Raw genomic sequence first — 17,029 nt, 5'->3', positions numbered from 1 at the left:
ATAACTGAACGATCGTTCACGATGAGATTAATTTATCCGGAGATCCGAGAGTGTCATTAAGGAAGCGTTTCTGTGCAAGCGAGGCCTTAACTTAATGATCGCCATGGGACGCGTTCAAGATATCGGAGCGGCATTAAATCTTTTCATTACGGTAAAATTGATCAACTTCAACCGCAAACCTCGTTCGATAACGGTGTGCGCGCGTTTATGCGGCCCGTTTCCCCTCGAATTCGGGCTCACTGGCCTTGTCAAAACCACTGACCTACATCTAGTGCATTCAACAGTAAACTCCTATCCGTTTAATAAGATTACGTACCAAGTTCGCCTGTGTCACCGGGATATCTCCTAGCGACTTCGTTTATAGCCTTATAAAGCTCTAAGTAAATTCGTGCTCGAACGCTTTAACTCAAAATGGAGAATAAAACTCTTTAAACCATGCTTACGGTACTTTATACCACAAATTAAATTAAATTAACTAAAGTTTATATAAATCGTGGCTATTTGATCAAATAAAAAGATCTGAAATGAATCATAAAAGTAAGCTCCTTTGCAGACGTATAAAAACATAAATTCAATGTAAATGCATCATAAAAAACTATTAATTATAAATCATAAAAGTATAAGCTTTTTTTACAGCATATAAAAAATTAAAAATTATATTTCACCTAAATTTTTATAAATGTGATTTATGAAAATTTGTAGCTCGTTATATTAGGTCGAGAGGAACATTATTGATAAGAAATTGTCAAGACGTTTAATTAAGAACAGCTGTTGCCCGACTTTTCTTTCCAAGCAATCAACGATTCATTCGTTTGCGTCGATTGATTATACGCGAACAATATTAGTACTTGTGACTGTCGCAGTAATTATTGATCTCTTGACTCCGTAATATTTGCAATAATATAACCCCGCATATAGGAACGTTGAAACAGGATTTGCCAGTAATGATATTTTTTACATGAGATATCAAGCATAAATGAGGAATTCCGCGATGAGATACAATACCGAGAAGATAGCCGGTTATGATATTAATGCAGCAATTACTGACAATGACGGTACAGCGACAAGAGTAGTTTTCTACGATTGAATTTGCGCGAAAGAATTTAATTACGAGCAGAGTATTATTCGTCGACATCCACGTTATCCATGCAAAGTTAAAGATATACCGAAAATTGGATAATAATTTTAAGTCCGAAATGCAAAAGGCGCACGTAAATAACAGTCTGTAAATAATCAGGATAATGATGAAAGCTGCAGCGAGGATGGCAATGTAGATTTCTCCGCGTATTAATCTCGTTTCTGATGGAACAGCGCCGTTGCGGCGGAAAACTCTTGTGTTTTGCGTAAAAATAAATTGCGGTAAACAGCAGTAAATCTCGGTCGCGCGCGCTCCGCGATTGTCCTCGCTGTGGCGCTCCGTTACATTTGCATTTGAAAGCGTGGATTTTTCGCGATCATATCCGGCCGCCGTATGACGCACGATGCCGTTTGTCTTTGGCGATTCTGTACGTTCCTCCTCCCGCCACCGGATGCCCCGAGAATTATCGCGATAACGCCAGGTTTTCTTATCGAAATTTATCCCCGTCGCGGTTGTAACGGCGCGTACGTGCGACTCCTTCGAGAGGAAAACGATAACGTGCAATTCCGGTAAGGAAAAATGGTATACCGGAAATGGTAATTCTCACATGAAGGGATGGACTATGCATCGGGTAATCTAAAGAAACCCATTCGAACGTAAACGTAAAATAGATCGTGATTCTGTTAATTTTTATGAACGTATTCGCGTCGAACGAGTTTCCATTGAAAAATTCCCTTTATCTCTTTATCTGTAACATTTTTTTTATTCCCTTCGACCAGCCCAAATTTTTTTTATTATTTTAGGCTTTTAAAAAATGTAGAAAAATTCAGGACTACTTTTCAACATCTCTACTACATTACAAAATAGGTTTTAATAAAATTTTAGGGAAGAAAGAGAGGATATATATTTCAGAAAGAGGAATCGGATTCTGCCCTCTTTTATTTCGAAGAATTTAAGGATAAAATTTCGCTTGTCCCAGAAAGACCCAGGGTTAATTATATATCTTGAAACGAGAGATGAGAAAATTACAAAAGTGAGTAAATTTATTAAAAGTTGACCAACGAAATTATAAATATTTTAATATTTTAATAAACGTGCTCACTTTTGTGTAATTTTCATTTCATTTCGAGATGCATAATCGACCCTCAGACTTCAGATTGCAAACGGAGGATTATATTTCCGATAGGAAAAACTCATTAATCATTATCGCTTTCATATTATCTAACTAAACTTTCTTTCATGTTGATATTGCATTAGAAAAAGAGTTTAATTGCATTAATTGGAATTCTGATTGACAATGGACAAATCAGAATTTTCTGGGTGAATCTTTATTAATTTTAGTTGAGATCATTTTAGTTGAATAATTTTAGTTGAAATTAGAATTCTGATTAATCAGAATTTTCTGATTGATCCATTTTCAACCAGATATTTTTCTCAGTGTGCTAATATCTATGTATTAACGCAATTCGAAAAAAACTGCACGCACTAAAATGCAGCTGACGCGGCTATCGTAGTTTAACGCAAAAAAATTATGACGACGGACTTGGAATTTTCAACTTATTAGGATAAATGTACCCACAAATAGCGATAAAATATAACATTTGTAACGAGACATAACGTCTACCTCGAAGCAGGATATTTGTATCCCTTTGAGTGCACCGCCCACGCCACGTCATTCGATATCGCAACTTGTATCACTGTAATAACGCAAAACAAAAATCCGCCATAAAGCACGTGTGTTCTATTTTTATGCGAATATCAAACATGACGTTCAAAAAAAATTCTGTCGTATAAAATATAAACCCTATCTTTTTTAGCGTTCATGGGAGCGTATCAACAACGACGCTTTTCTTGTAAAGTAAAAAAATGTGAATTTAAAATGTGAAAAAGAGAAGGATAAAGGAATCTCCCTTCCTTTCGTTCCTCAAAAAGAGGCAAAAGATATTAATCATCGCAGACATAACGCGGACGATGTAGTCATGTGATAGCATTTAAATATCTCAAACGTGTTCACGGTTAAGCTAAAAATATACTCTGAGAAAAAAAATTTGTTCAACTAACTGAACACATTTAGTTGTTTGCAGATTTGATTAATTCAACAAATATTTAATTGAATTTAACCGTAGTCTGCTTAACATTGAACAGTTTATTAAACAGATTATACGGTTAAATTCGATTAAATAAAATTTGTTGAATTAACCAAATCTGCAAACAACTAAATGCGTTTAATTCGTTGAACAAATTTTTTTCTCAGTGTATAAAAAAACGTAAGGAAGTAAGACGTAAGCAGTAAGCGACAGTAGAAAACGTAAGGTTATTGTCTTATGTTTTTTACTGTGATTGTCCAATTCTAATGCTTATGTCTTACTGCCTTACGTTTTTCTATATGTTTTTAGCTTTATGCAGAAATTCAAGAATCTAGTAGAATATAAGTACTCGTCGAGATGCCGGGGCAAACTGTTGCGGGATTCCCAACAGCCGGTTATCTCACCCATCTGTTACGTGCATGGAAGAAACGATGACTCGTGCAAACATCATAAAACTCACCGATCGGCTGCGTCCTCGTCGCCGTATCTTATTGTTAGTTAACGATAATCGACCGACGTTTTGTCCCACGATGCCGATTCTGAGGTCCTCTCACGAAAACGGAAAACCGTGACGGACAGCTGACGTCAGCGTGTTTCCTTAATCCGCGCCGCTTGATTTCAACCCGCGCCGCATGATCTGAAAAAGTAACAGAGAGAAGTTTTTTCTTGTTATCAAGATGGCGTTTCGCTTACACTCGCAAGAGTGCTGTATTAAGGCACGTAGGTCTAATTAGTATGGAAGCTAATTGGGTGAACCGGCCGCGGCGGTATCGCCTTCGGCCCTCATCTGCCTCTCCTGCCTCCAGTTCCCCGTTTTCTACGTTCCTCTTTCGTAGATAGCTTGACAAGTACAAGTGCGATATACGCGTATTAATTTCTTTGTTAACTGCTTACACCCAAAGCTTAATTTCTCTCTAAAAGCCACTCGTCGACCGCATCGTTTCTGTTGCCGACAGCGGTTATGTAGTAATAACGTCGACGCGCGCCGCGCCATGAGACACAGGAAAGGAGCAGCGTAAATTAATTACAACGATCACTGCCTCGTAGAGGCTCGTGAGAACCAAACTTCAACGAGATTTCAGAACTTCAACGGTGGATTCCTCATTTCTCGTCCCTCGTTAACATAAAATAACCAAGATATTGCCATTTTTCGGGAACAATCCTTTGATTTTTATGTGTTACTGATAGTAATTTAAAGATTAAGAAACATTGAAAACATTTTTAATTATTAATCCTTAGTACATACGATTTGATCATTCATGTCCTACGCATTTTTTTTATTTGAAATACTAGAAGCATCAAATAATTAATTATAACATTTACGCTAGATTTTTCATTTGCTGGTTAACTTGTGGTTAATAATTAAGGCTTAAACCTGATGATGATGTGAAAACTATTTTTCTATCTATGGTTAGTCACTAAATTAATGTCACTAAATAAAGCTGTAGTGAATAATTTTTTAAACTTACCACTACAAAACTATTAGTTTAGTGATTAATTGTAGCTATAAAAATAACTTTTTTTATATTATCAAGTTAAATAGATAAATCCAAATCATAAGTTAACAAAATAATAAAAAACCAGACCTTAAGTATACAATTTTTTAAATACATAACCTTACAAATACTATCTAAAGATATTAAAATATATTTTAATATTCATATAGTGTCCCAAGAAGAATCACATACATCCAGAGAAAGGTTTCTTTCATTCAAAGAAATGTTTCTTTGCTATACGGTTAAAGAAAAAATTTCTTTGATTTGAACGTCATTTCTCTTCGATTTGAAAATAATTTTTTTAAATCAAATAAAAAAATTTATTTTCAAATCGAAGAAATGACGTTCAAATCAAAGAAATTTTTTCTTTAACCGTATAGCAAAGAAACATTTCTTTGAATCTAAGAAACCTTTCTCTGGATGTATAATAATATAATTTTTGTATACTTGCAAATGATGAAAATTAATCCAGGACATAAACGATCCATAAGTGTAGAACTGAAAAATCATCTTTTTTTCATAGTTTCCCTTTGGGTGAAGGAAGTTTAAGGTATCCTCAATTCTTCCTTTTGATCTTCTCTTTTAACACTGGAAAATCATGCATACTAAAGGTTAAATTTCAGTTTATTTAATACAGTTTGTCAAGCAGAATAATACAATATATAAAATAGATTTTATGTATTGTATTATTCTGCTTTATACAGATTACCTTTATTTTATAAAAGTAGAAATCTTTCTCGGATTCTGTCAATAATCTAACCTTATATATACATTAACGTCAATTTATGCTTACTAATTTCGCGCGAATCTACTCCCTAGTGCAGATGCCTGTTCGATAACCGATCCGGTTGTGACGTGAAAAAAGAAAAGGAGCAAGTTCCGTTTCTTACCATTCTAATACGATCGCGCTCATCGTTGGGCTACCGCCATTTCTTCCTGCGAGGGTTCAATTCAAACCAACACGGTCTACAGAGAGGGCGAAGAACGAGGACCTCTACGGTAAAAGGGGACCGCAACGGAGAGCGAGGACAGCGGAAACGCGAGCTCGGCCGAGTAGAAACGTAGCCGGAATAGATGCGGTGTAATAACGGTGTGCGCCGTTCATCTTCCGCGTTGACTAGCCGTTGAAACGCGACACGAGGAGACGCCGGCGAATATATACAAGCGCGATAATGGTCGCCACTAAATTAACGCACAGCGGTGTGTACCTGACGAGACTGTTCCGCGTTCAGCGGGGCGTCTTCGGCGTCCCTCTCACTGTCGCCGGTTACTCGTCGTCGGTGTGACAAATCTGACAACTAATCAACCGCGCGCCATAGGATTAACTATTGATTCCTTCGTTAGATTCGCGAAGACTTGCATCGAGTTCGGAAGTTCGAACGAGAACTGCCGCGCGCCGCGAACGACTTGAAGTTTGCAAATTTCAATTTGCGAGGATTAAAAAATGGCACGGTCGTTAGCTCGAGGCGCGCAACTGAATATTTTGAATCAATCGGAAAAACTCGACGCTTTTAAAGAGTGTGGTCTATAGCTGTGTTCCAAAATTGTTTGCCAGCTGGCAGCACTGTCAACACCGTTCCAAAAATCATCGTAGCACGCTGTGGCAGTGCTGCGAGAGAGTAAAGACGTCACTAATTTTGTCGTCATTTCCTGCTGCGGCTGCTGTGGCTGAAGAGGTGAGGCAGTTACAGCACAAAGATGGCGGAAAAGATGGAGGAGTTAATTTTAATTGATGCTGAGAGTAATACTAAATTTAAAATAAATATTTCGGTAGAAGATGCTGAGAAAGCAAGAAGTAGCGAGTAAATTTCTAGTTTTTTTGTAGTCAGCTCTTTATAGTCACATTTATTTGTTCATACTTCGAATAATTATATATAATTTCGGCTAATTCTGAATCCGAATCACTAGACTCTTCATCACTAGAATCGAATGCTAATTTTATAATGGTTTCAAATAAAAATTTTTTCTGTATGGTGTTCTCTCCATACTTCTAGGTTATTTGTTTCTTTTCGTTGAAGTCGCTATACGTTAACAGCACTCAAAATATCGTTCCAAAATGAAAGCTGCGTTTGCATGAAAAGCATGCTTACTAAAATTAGAACGCTATTGGTAGCATGCACTTATGACGACATACACGCAGCACTGGCAATCAATTTTGGAACACAGCCTATATAAGTTTGTTCACATTACTTGAAATTCTCAAAAATATTTGCACTTAAAATGAAATAAATGTATATCGGGTTTTGAAAAAAAAAAAGAGCGAAAGATATATAGGCTATGTTTACACCGTGCATTTAGGCCGCGGCCTATACAATAGATGTTTTTGTTTATCCTATATATTATATTAAACAAAGACACCTATCGTATAGATCACGGACTAAGCGCACGGTGTAAACGTAGCCATTAATGCAAAAAGCTTAAGAAACAGACCTTGTTTCCTCTCTCTCTCTCTCTCTCTCTCTCTCTCTCTCTCTCTCTCTCTCTGTTTTCAAGTAATCATAGGATGCGGTCGAGTTACCACTACGAATGCTTCGAAGCATTTCAGGTACGGTCATTTAAGCATTTCGAAACACTTCAATAGCATCAATTACGTTATCGAAACGTCACAGATTTCCCCCTCTATCTCGCTTCCAATGCTACAGCCGAAGAGGTACGGCTGAAGCATTTTTTTAATCTTCGCAAAACGCGGGAAATGTGTATGGTTACTTGGTTAGGTAAGAACTATCTACTGCGAATCGATCGTGTGATCGTGGATTGTGTGATCTATAAAGTATTGAAAAACATCAAAAATGTCCGATCTAACATTATACGATCGTTCGGGGAATAATTTTCAATATTATAAATACATTTTCTTTTTTTTTTTCATATTCAGAGGTTATTATCATGTCCATTATATCGTCATCATCGTACATTGATATTTTGTACATTCTAAATAATTTTGTGCAATATATATTGCTATAATATCATTCAGTTTTGTAAACTTTTGTTCCCACTTTCGTAAAAATTTATGTAAATTTTTTTTCTAGGTTGCCTCAAAAATAAATGCTAATGCTTGGATACACTTGAGAACGCGTTAGACCGGTCAACTTAACTAGTGTTGACAACATTTGTAGCGCTACTTGACCGTTCCATAGAAGCATTGAAAATGAAAACGTTTGAAGCATTTGAAAGTGGCAACTCAACCGTACCCATAATGATACGTTGAGGATTTTAAGAAAGAAACTGAAAAAAATAATAAATAGAAAAGAAATAGTCATTGTAATAATAATTTGTAGTTTCTAAACGTTTCTTTGTATCATATGTGCATAAAATATATACGGAAATTTATGAGCCTGTCAGAAGTTAAGGCTATGGCACATAAAAAAAAACTTAAACACTAAAATATAAGCAATAAGCGAATCAACATTTTGGATTTTTTACTACAGCTTACATTATTGCTTTACGGTCTCTATCAGTTTCTATTGTGATTGGTCGATTTTACTACTTATGTTTTACTGCATAAGTTTTTGTGTGCCATAGCCTTTAAACTAATCGACCTATGGAAAACAAAAGATAGAGAAAATTAATGAAGTTTAAAGGCTATATGGTACACAAAAAAACGTAAGGCCATAAGACGTAAGCAGCAAGTGAGTCGGCCAATCACAATAGAAAATGTAATGCAATAAGAGAGTGTAAAGTATTATTTATCTATTACTTACGTTTTCTTCTGCTTAGTTTTTTGTATGCATTAATAGATATAGCCTTTAAATCGATGCGCTTCAGTACTGAAATTAAGAAATTTGTAAAAAGTGGAATTGATGACGGAGAGATGAAAAAATTCGAAAAGACGGGTGCCGCTTACCTTTTCATCGCTTCGTAAACTACATTGCTAACATTGCTACTATACTGTTCGGTGGCGTCCTCTATTGTATGCCGAACATGATTTCTAGAAATAAAACGAAAGTGTTTTACAGATCGATATTACAGTATTTTACAAATTTTTGAGATGCTACGTATCCAATCGAAATTTAAACGATTATATTCTGTTTTATATCACAGTTAATCAAAATTATTCTAAAATTTGAAAATAATATCTATATAATTTTTTATTAACACAAATATAATATATATTTAGTAGGTATGTATGTATAGTGAAGATTTGTCGCAAGACTCTTTCTGTTTTCCGTTTATTTATTCTTTTTTCTTTCGAAAGCGGGGAGTACAGACTCTTGCATAACGCATAACACGTAATGGGTGCATTGGGCGCATTCAGCAGACTCAACAGTTGAGTGAGCGTTCGCTGTTATTAGCTGCGTTCAGCAGACTCAACAGTTTTGCAACCGTTTTATGATTGTCTGCTGAGATAGGACCATTCTTCTAGATCTAAAAGTATGATCCAATTAGCGCGAAGGAAACTTCCAACAGTTGCAAAACAAACGTTCTGCTGAACGCACCCATTGATGTATTCTTTTAGATCTAAAATTCTGATTGAATGAGCTAAATGAATACACCAATAACAACAAGCACACACTTAACTGTTGAGGGCCACTGTCACCAAGCTCAGTTAACTTAACTGGTCAGTTAGTCCATCGGAATTGACCAAAAATTTGCTTTGAAGCAAACAAAATGACAAATGCGATTGGTCAATTCCGATGGACTAACTGGCCAGTTAAATTAACTGAGCTTGGTGATAGTGGCCCTGAGTCCGCTGAATGCTCTCATTCAGTACTACAACCGCTCACTGAGCGCTCAGTGAGCTCTTGAATCTGTTTGGTCTATATTTTTAGTTCTAACGGAATATGCTAATCGGATGCAAGAGCTCACTGAGCGCTCAATGGCTGCGTTCAGCAGAAAGTTTGTTTTGCAACTGTTGGAAGTTTCCTTCGCGCTAATTGGATCATACTTTTAGATCTAGAAGAATGGTCCTATCTCAGCAGACAATCATAAAACGGTTGCAAAACTGTTGAGTCTGCTGAACGCAGCCAATGAGTGGTCGTAGTACTGAATGCACCCACTGCATAAGAAAATAAACTAATCAAAGTCCTTTGTTTCCTTCCTTTCCATGAAATAAAGAACTCTGATTGGTTGAATTTCTTATGCTTTATATGTGTCATGCGTTGTGCAAAAATCTGTGCTCCCCGCTTTAAGCCCGTATCAGACTATCGACTCTGCAAGCCGACCCGACTGCCAACTCTGGCAGTCATAGAAAATTGACCAATCACAATCGAATATGAGAAGAATAATCAACTGTGATTGGTCAATTTTCTATGACTTAAGACCCTACGACCGCTACGACTTCTATTGTAGACCCCGCATGATTGATCAATTTTCTACGACTTAAGACTCTATGACCATTACGACTTCTATTGTAGACCCCGCATTAGGCCGGAATCAGACTAGGCATTAAAGATTGAGATTGAAGATTGAAAGATTGAAATTTGACCAATCAAAACAATAGGAACTAAAATTTCTTTGCCCTCATTGGTCAAATTTCAATCTTCAATCTTCGATCTCAATCTCCAATGCGTAGTCTGATTCCGGCCTAAAGCACAGAAGTTAGAAGCTGAAAATTGACCAATCACAGTCGTCAATTTTCAACTTCTAACTTTTAATTTATGACTAATGGCTTATTGTAGAATGGCCGTAAAGCGGGGAGCACAGACTCTTGTATAACATATAACACGTAATAAGAAAATAAACAATCAAAGTCCTTCGTTTCCTTCCTTTCCATGAAATAAAGAACTATGATTGGTTGAATTTCTTATGTGTTATGCGTTATGCAAGAGTCTATGCTCCCCGCTTAAATTTTCTGCTCAAACCGGCTGTTTCAGCAAAAAAGATCACATGGTCAAAATTCACGAATATCAAGCGTCTATTTTGATCACGTGATCCTTTTTATCGCTGAAACAGTCGGTTTGAATAGCTTGTGAAAATTTATCAATTTTATTTTGGACTACTATTCTTCCGGCAATATGATTGGATGACGCATGACTGCATCCAACTGCATCATCGCGCCCACGTGATCTGCGAATACCCTTCGTAGGTTTCCAACTACGATTATTGTGATCCATGACGAGACGTCTCTCGGTCTTTCATCATGGCACACGTCAGCACAGCGCGCCCTCTGTTTTCCTTGTTCGTGTATTTGTATATGGAGTGTGATTTGGAAAGGTCGGTCGTGTACGATAAGGAAATACATTAAATCGCATACACGAAGCGTTGCAGAATCACTCATCAGGATGGTAAGTGATTTTCTTCCGCAGCTGTGGGATTGTTGTCAAAATTCTGTTTCTTGAAAAAGGAATCCTGGAGCGGCGGAGCCGCTCATGACATCGTCCACAGATGTCATCCATTTAACGGCGTGTGCCCGCCAGGCATTTAATTCTACAGCTAAATTTATGTGGTATTGTATGCTTCTTTTTTTTTTAGGTACTCATCGCCGCTGCGGTATGCACCAAATCTGGGAAAAGTGAGTTCACAAAACGTTCTTGCGTTGCTCCACTGCCATATACACGTCGCGTATGCGTGTCTCGTTTTAATAGTGTCAGCTACTAATCACATGATGCTTTTACCTCATATCTATAATCCACATTCTGTCCTATTTGTTGAGGAACGAGTATCAGTCGGTCGGTTGTAAGGAAAAGTCGCATAATTTTCTGCTTCCTTGAACCTATTTTTATCGATAGAATTAAGTAATTTGAAAAAAAAATTTGCTGCCACTATTTCATCATCACGGTTTGTATTACTCTTTTCTAGCTATCATTTCTCGACAGTTTGTTGAAATGACAAAAGCAAGGATAGAAGGCCTACTTGCTGCATTCCCGAAACTAATGAGCTCGGGTAAACAGCATACATTTGTGGAAACGGAATCTGTTAGATATGTTTATCAGCCCCTTGAGAAAGTATACATGCTGCTTATCACGACTAAGGCCAGTAATATTTTAGAGGATTTGGAAACTCTAAGACTCTTTGCGAGAGTGGTAAGTAGATATGTTATTGGATCATAAAAATATTCTTATGGATCATTGAATTCTATAGGGTGTGTTCTACTTGGCCTTCGTAATGTTGCAAGCATCATTTAGTCTTTGTTGTTTATCAAATGCTAAACAAGAATGAAAAGATGCTCGTGAGCATTGCGAACGCTAAGGAAAACACATTCTTGATATATTAGAGTGAGTCATTGAGAAGTAAAAGTGTCCTAATTCCAGAGTTGGTAAAAGTTTTTTCCAGAAAAACCTAAATTTTTAGAGTTTTTGTGGGTTTCTGTGGGTTTTGTGGGTTTTTGTTCTAGTACAGCCATCCATTGTTTTAAAAGCGTAGTATCTGTTCGACAAAAACATAATCTCAAAAAGTCGTCCAACAGATACTACCAGGATTTAGGACCAGCATTTTATTAATATCATTTATGTTAAGAAATCATTGCAATAGGTTTCCGATTAATTTATAGATAAAAAAACTAGTTTAATTCTTAATGTATGTTGTAATAAACTAGTTTATTTTTAAAGATCCAATAAACGGTGCCCGTGTTTTTTGACCTATTTAACTACTAATTTTTGCTTAGCAATCTCGATATTTTACACATTTCAATTTATTTGCACGCAGATCGTACAATGCGTTCTAATAACTTTTTATTTAAATTTCATCGTTATTATTTTAATTTAATTTACCAATACTTCGGTGATCATGAGGCTTTAACTTTGAAACGTTGGATTGATATTAATTGTAAACTTACAAGAGCCATATATATCATAAGTACATTTTTAAAAATTATGTATTTCTAATAATGTTTTTCTATCACATTTTTTTAATAATTTCTTTTACAACTTACAATTTAAACATTATAAGGCAAATAAAAAATTAGATAAGATACTATATTATTCAAAGAAAAAAATTTTTTAATTAGAAATATTTGATTTACATAGATCAATACATATTCTCTTAATAGACAATTAATGTTTTTTTTTTCATCTAATTTATGAAATGTATTACCATAGTATATTTGGAATGATTTGATAAAACATTATTTGATTCCTTTTAAAAACTTTCGAAAAAGCTTTTTCTGGCCATCCAATGACGAAATTGTTAAACTCACTTGACAACAAGACAACGTTAAAGATTTATCAAATTTATATAATTTTATTCGTAATGTTAAATGTATTATGTTCAACCGGTGATATGACTTTATGTTTTTAATATATTGTATCTTTCTTTTCAATGTTTAATTATAATTGAACTAACATAAATGAATTGAAATACATAAAAATAAAATATCTAGTTCGAGATTGTTAAGCAAAAATTAGTAGTTAGAAAGGTCAAAAAACACGAGCATTTTTTTAGTTTATTGAGATTTTGTTTAAAAATGCAAAGGTATATCAATATTATACAAAATAATGAAATTTGACATGCATCTGGGTTTTTGTAAACTGGATTTTTTTGTGTCAACCCTGTCTAATTCCTAGACAATAATAATCTGATGTAAAGACTGTTCTCTTTGTCAGGAATTTGCTGATTGGCTAATATTATTTTACTACCATAAGTAAAGGACAGAGTCAGAAAGACAAATATTCATGTCTTCCTTTTTTCCGTCAAGATGCAGTTTTTTATAATTTAGTATAGGGAAAGCTCGCTCCAGTATACTATAGATAAAACCCATTACTGTAGATATTAATTATATATGCGTTAAATATATGTACAATAATGTTCGATTTCTACAGATTCCAGAATATTGCAACTCAATGGATGAACTTGAAATAGCAGAGAATGCGTTCAATTTGATATTTGCATTTGATGAAATAGTTGCATTAGGTTATAGAGAGAATGTCAATTTAGCACAAATCAGAACCTTTGTAGAAATGGATTCACATGAAGAGAAGGTTTATCAAGCAGTCCGAATGACGCAAGAGCGTGAAGCTAAAAACAAGATGCGTGAGAAGGCAAAAGAATTGCAAAGGCAAAGGATGATGGAAGCTAACAAAAAAGGCGGAATTAAAAGTCCCGGATATGGCGGAGGATACGGAAGCGGTAGCAGCCCAGCTACTCCGTCTGTTGGTGATACAGCTAACTTTGTGCCTGAACCGATTAGACCTTCTTACAAGCCCAAGCTGTATGATCAATTTTAATCTTGATTGTAATTGTATTTGTAAATGTAAAAATTTTTACTATAATTATTATTTTTATTAGGAAACCACTAAATGTTGGACCAGGTGCAATGAAATTAGGTGGAAAGTCTCGCGATGTAGACTCATTCGTTGATCAATTAAAGGAAGAAGGAGAAAATGTCGTATCAGGACCACTTGCTGTTCTTGGAACAAAATCAACGCAAACTCCTCAGATAATTAACTCAGAATTGTATGTTACATTGACAATATATAGGAGCTTCAAAATCATTCGCGAACAAATTATTTAAATGTATTTCCATCAAAAGGGTTCACTTAAGACAAGAAGAACGACTTAATGTACGTGTCGGTCGGGATGGAGGTTTACAAAATTTCGAGTTGCATGGCTTGGTAACTTTACACATTTCTGACGAGAAATGGGGACGTATCCGTGTGCAAGTCGAGAACAGCGACACAAGAGGAATACAGTTACAAACTCATCCAAATGTGGACAAGGAATTGTTTAGATCGCATGGACAGATAGGTCTGAAAGTACCTACAAAACCATTTCCATTGAATACTGACGTTGGTGTGCTGAAATGGCGTTTTCAAGCTCAAGATGAAACAGCATTACCAATTTCAAGTAAGGCTACAATAATAATTGTCATATACGATTTTATTTTTTTATAAACTTTCTTTTAAATTATGAAATATATGAATATACATTACTTGTTTGTAATAATAGTAAATTGCTGGCCTTCTGAAAACGGAGATGGCGGCTGCGATGTGAATATCGAATATGAATTGGAACAGGCCGATCTTGAGTTGAACGACGTCCAAATAAACATTCCTCTAGCTATTGGATGTAATCCTATCGTCAGTGAATGCGACGGACAGTATACGCACGAAGCACGACGAAATACGTTAGTTTGGTCCCTACCAGTGATCGATGCTTCAACAAAATCAGGCTCTATGGAATTTTCAGCCCCATCATCTACACCTGCAGATTTCTTCCCACTTCACATTTCGTTTACATCTAAAACGCCGTATGCTAAAATTAAGGTATAGAATACATGGATTTTTATGTGTTGCGCAAATTATATCATATAAAAATAATGTTATTTTTATTTTTCAGGTTAGCGAAGTTCTACTTGTAGAAGATCAGAGCCCAGTTAAGTATTCAGTCGAATCAGTGTTCTTTACCGATAATTATGAAGTTGTATAAGACATTATGGATAATAGATGAAAAGTATTTGCGTATGTAAGAATATGAAAATAGGCACAGTTCAGTGAGAAAGCATAATGTTACGATCAACAATCAAGATTGACTACTACTTGAATTTCAATTTTATTGCCATACAGCCATTTTTACGTGATCCATTAAACATTGATATATTTGTCATTTGCTATATTTATATACATATATCAATTTAATATGCTATTTAACAACTGTCCAGTGCCGAATACTTATACACATTTGTAAAAAAAGAAGATATATTTTAATTGAACTAAATTTGGTTATATATAATTCATACGCGAATGATTTTGAATTTATCATATTTACTTTCTACTCGATATATTTTAGTATTGCAATAGCTCCTGCAAAAGATTGTATTACCAAATATATATATCAAATTTTGTTACTCGTTCGTAAGTTTATGTTACCTCGTCTCGGAAAATATTTCACGTTGTGTTGCAATGTTTTTTTAAATTATTGTTAAAAATATGCTGTATAGAAAAATGTTTCTTATACATAAACGACAAAAATACGGTTATTCATTTTTATTTACAATTTGTAAAAACGTATAATATACAAACTAATGTTACAATTTAATAAAACAAATATCGTTATAACTCATCTGTTGGCATACTTATAATTTGTGGTATCAAATGATTCTCAATAACCGCTTTAGCTGCAAATTAATAAAAATCAAATTTACTATTTTCATGTAGGTCCTTTTAAATGTTTTTAAAAGAAAATACATACCATTCATTGAATTATTCATAATCGCTGCTTTATAAGCACTTACATTTGAGGCATTTGTAAGTGTTATTTCTGCACCTTTTATTAATAATTCATAGCATACATGTGGATGATCGCAGTGTGCTCCATATATTAATGGAGTATTACCATCCTACAGCACAGAAATATAATTATATGACACATGATACCAGAAATTAAGTTTACACTTAAAAAAAGAGATGTGTGTACCTCATCACATGCGTTAGGGTCAGCTCCATGATTTAACAATAATTTGACAACATCGTGATGACCATAGGCGGCTGCCAAGTGTAGACTGGTTTGTGAGTTTGGTCCACAACGATTTATATTGGCGCCTCTTTTGAGCAATTGTTTAGCACTACCTATTTGTCCGTACGCACTGGCCCACATCAATCCGGTTAAGCCCTGTTCATCAGTCATATCCACTGAGTCTGTGTAGCACAAAGATGTATTACTTTACAACAATTTGTATTTCAATTTAGACAATAATGGTGAATTCGGTTACTTGTATTACTAGATGCTACAATAACTATACATAAAATTAACTAAATTAATATTTTTATATAATTATATTTTATATAAAACAGCTTTTTTAAAAAATGTGTGTGTGTGTGTGTGTGTGTGTGTGTGTGTGTGTGTGTATTAATTCAATGTAGTACATATGACTGAATTCACCATAAGGTAATGTGTACAGTGTATACATATAATTTACTTGAATGTATATGATCAGATGTAAGTTCCCCCTGACCTGCTAAGGTATGAAACGTGATATCGTTGCCCACATAGAGCTGATGTATTTGCGTTTGAGTATTGCCTCTTTGCAAATTTGTGAGCAGAGTGGGTGGCTACAAATAGATAAAAAATGAATAATACTTTCGAAGCATCCACGGGTACTTTCTATACAGAAGCTATAAGCTCTCCTTGTCCATCATTAGAATGCCAATGTTTCGTGAACATTGCAATTTACTTTATCAGGACAAAGAGCAGTCTGATACTGTATCAGGCTGCTCTCACCCTGATGAAGTAAACTGTAATGTTCATAGCTTTTGTATAAAAAATAGATCTTATATATTTAGTTATAAAATATAAATATTCTATGGCCTACAGGCGACGGTATTACAATAACTTCTTTGTCGCAACGGGTGAATCCCTTGATTCTTGAGGTCGATATCGATGTCCCATGGAGTTCAAGAAGGCTGAGAGAGGAGTACCTTGTATGGTTGGAAGGCGCTGGTCCTGGTCGAGTCTTGCCACGCTCCTGGTGCCCAGTGCCATTTCGTCTCGAGTGGCTC

The 17,029-nt window shown here is 35.3% G+C and overlaps 2 protein-coding genes across 2 annotated transcripts in view; one reads left to right on the top strand and one right to left on the bottom strand.

Moving 5' to 3' along the window:
* Window positions 1–10,719: 10,719 nt before the first annotated feature.
* deltaCOP (coatomer subunit delta) lies at window positions 10,720–15,267 on the top strand. The gene is made up of 8 exons (XM_018445903.1): window positions 10,720–10,882; window positions 11,070–11,109; window positions 11,397–11,620; window positions 13,355–13,743; window positions 13,821–13,988; window positions 14,065–14,378; window positions 14,481–14,797; window positions 14,871–15,267. Exons 1-8 carry the CDS (start codon window positions 10,880–10,882, stop codon window positions 14,958–14,960), a joined length of 1,545 nt encoding a protein of 514 aa, XP_018301405.1. The 5' UTR covers window positions 10,720–10,879; the 3' UTR covers window positions 14,961–15,267.
* Window positions 15,268–15,583: 316 nt separating this feature from the next.
* The window catches only part of LOC108721235 (ankyrin repeat family A protein 2), a 2,005-nt gene continuing 559 nt past the window's right edge, over window positions 15,584–17,029 (bottom strand). Inside the window, exons 2-6 of the mRNA XM_018445661.1 lie at window positions 16,949–17,026; window positions 16,450–16,582; window positions 15,948–16,168; window positions 15,723–15,870; window positions 15,584–15,648 (exon numbers count right to left, since the gene is read on the bottom strand). Of these exons, the coding sequence (XP_018301163.1) occupies window positions 15,584–15,648; window positions 15,723–15,870; window positions 15,948–16,168; window positions 16,450–16,582; window positions 16,949–17,026 (645 nt within the window). The remainder of the gene's footprint in view (window positions 15,649–15,722; window positions 15,871–15,947; window positions 16,169–16,449; window positions 16,583–16,948; window positions 17,027–17,029) is intronic.

This window comes from Mycetomoellerius zeteki, unplaced genomic scaffold, assembly GCF_001594055.1.
Source record: "Mycetomoellerius zeteki isolate Tzet28-1 unplaced genomic scaffold, Tzet1.0 scaffold105, whole genome shotgun sequence".
NCBI classification, from domain to species: Eukaryota; Metazoa; Arthropoda; class Insecta; order Hymenoptera; family Formicidae; genus Mycetomoellerius; species Mycetomoellerius zeteki.
The sequence above is the reverse complement of the archived record's forward strand: the minus strand, read 5'-3'. Positions and strand labels throughout refer to the sequence as shown.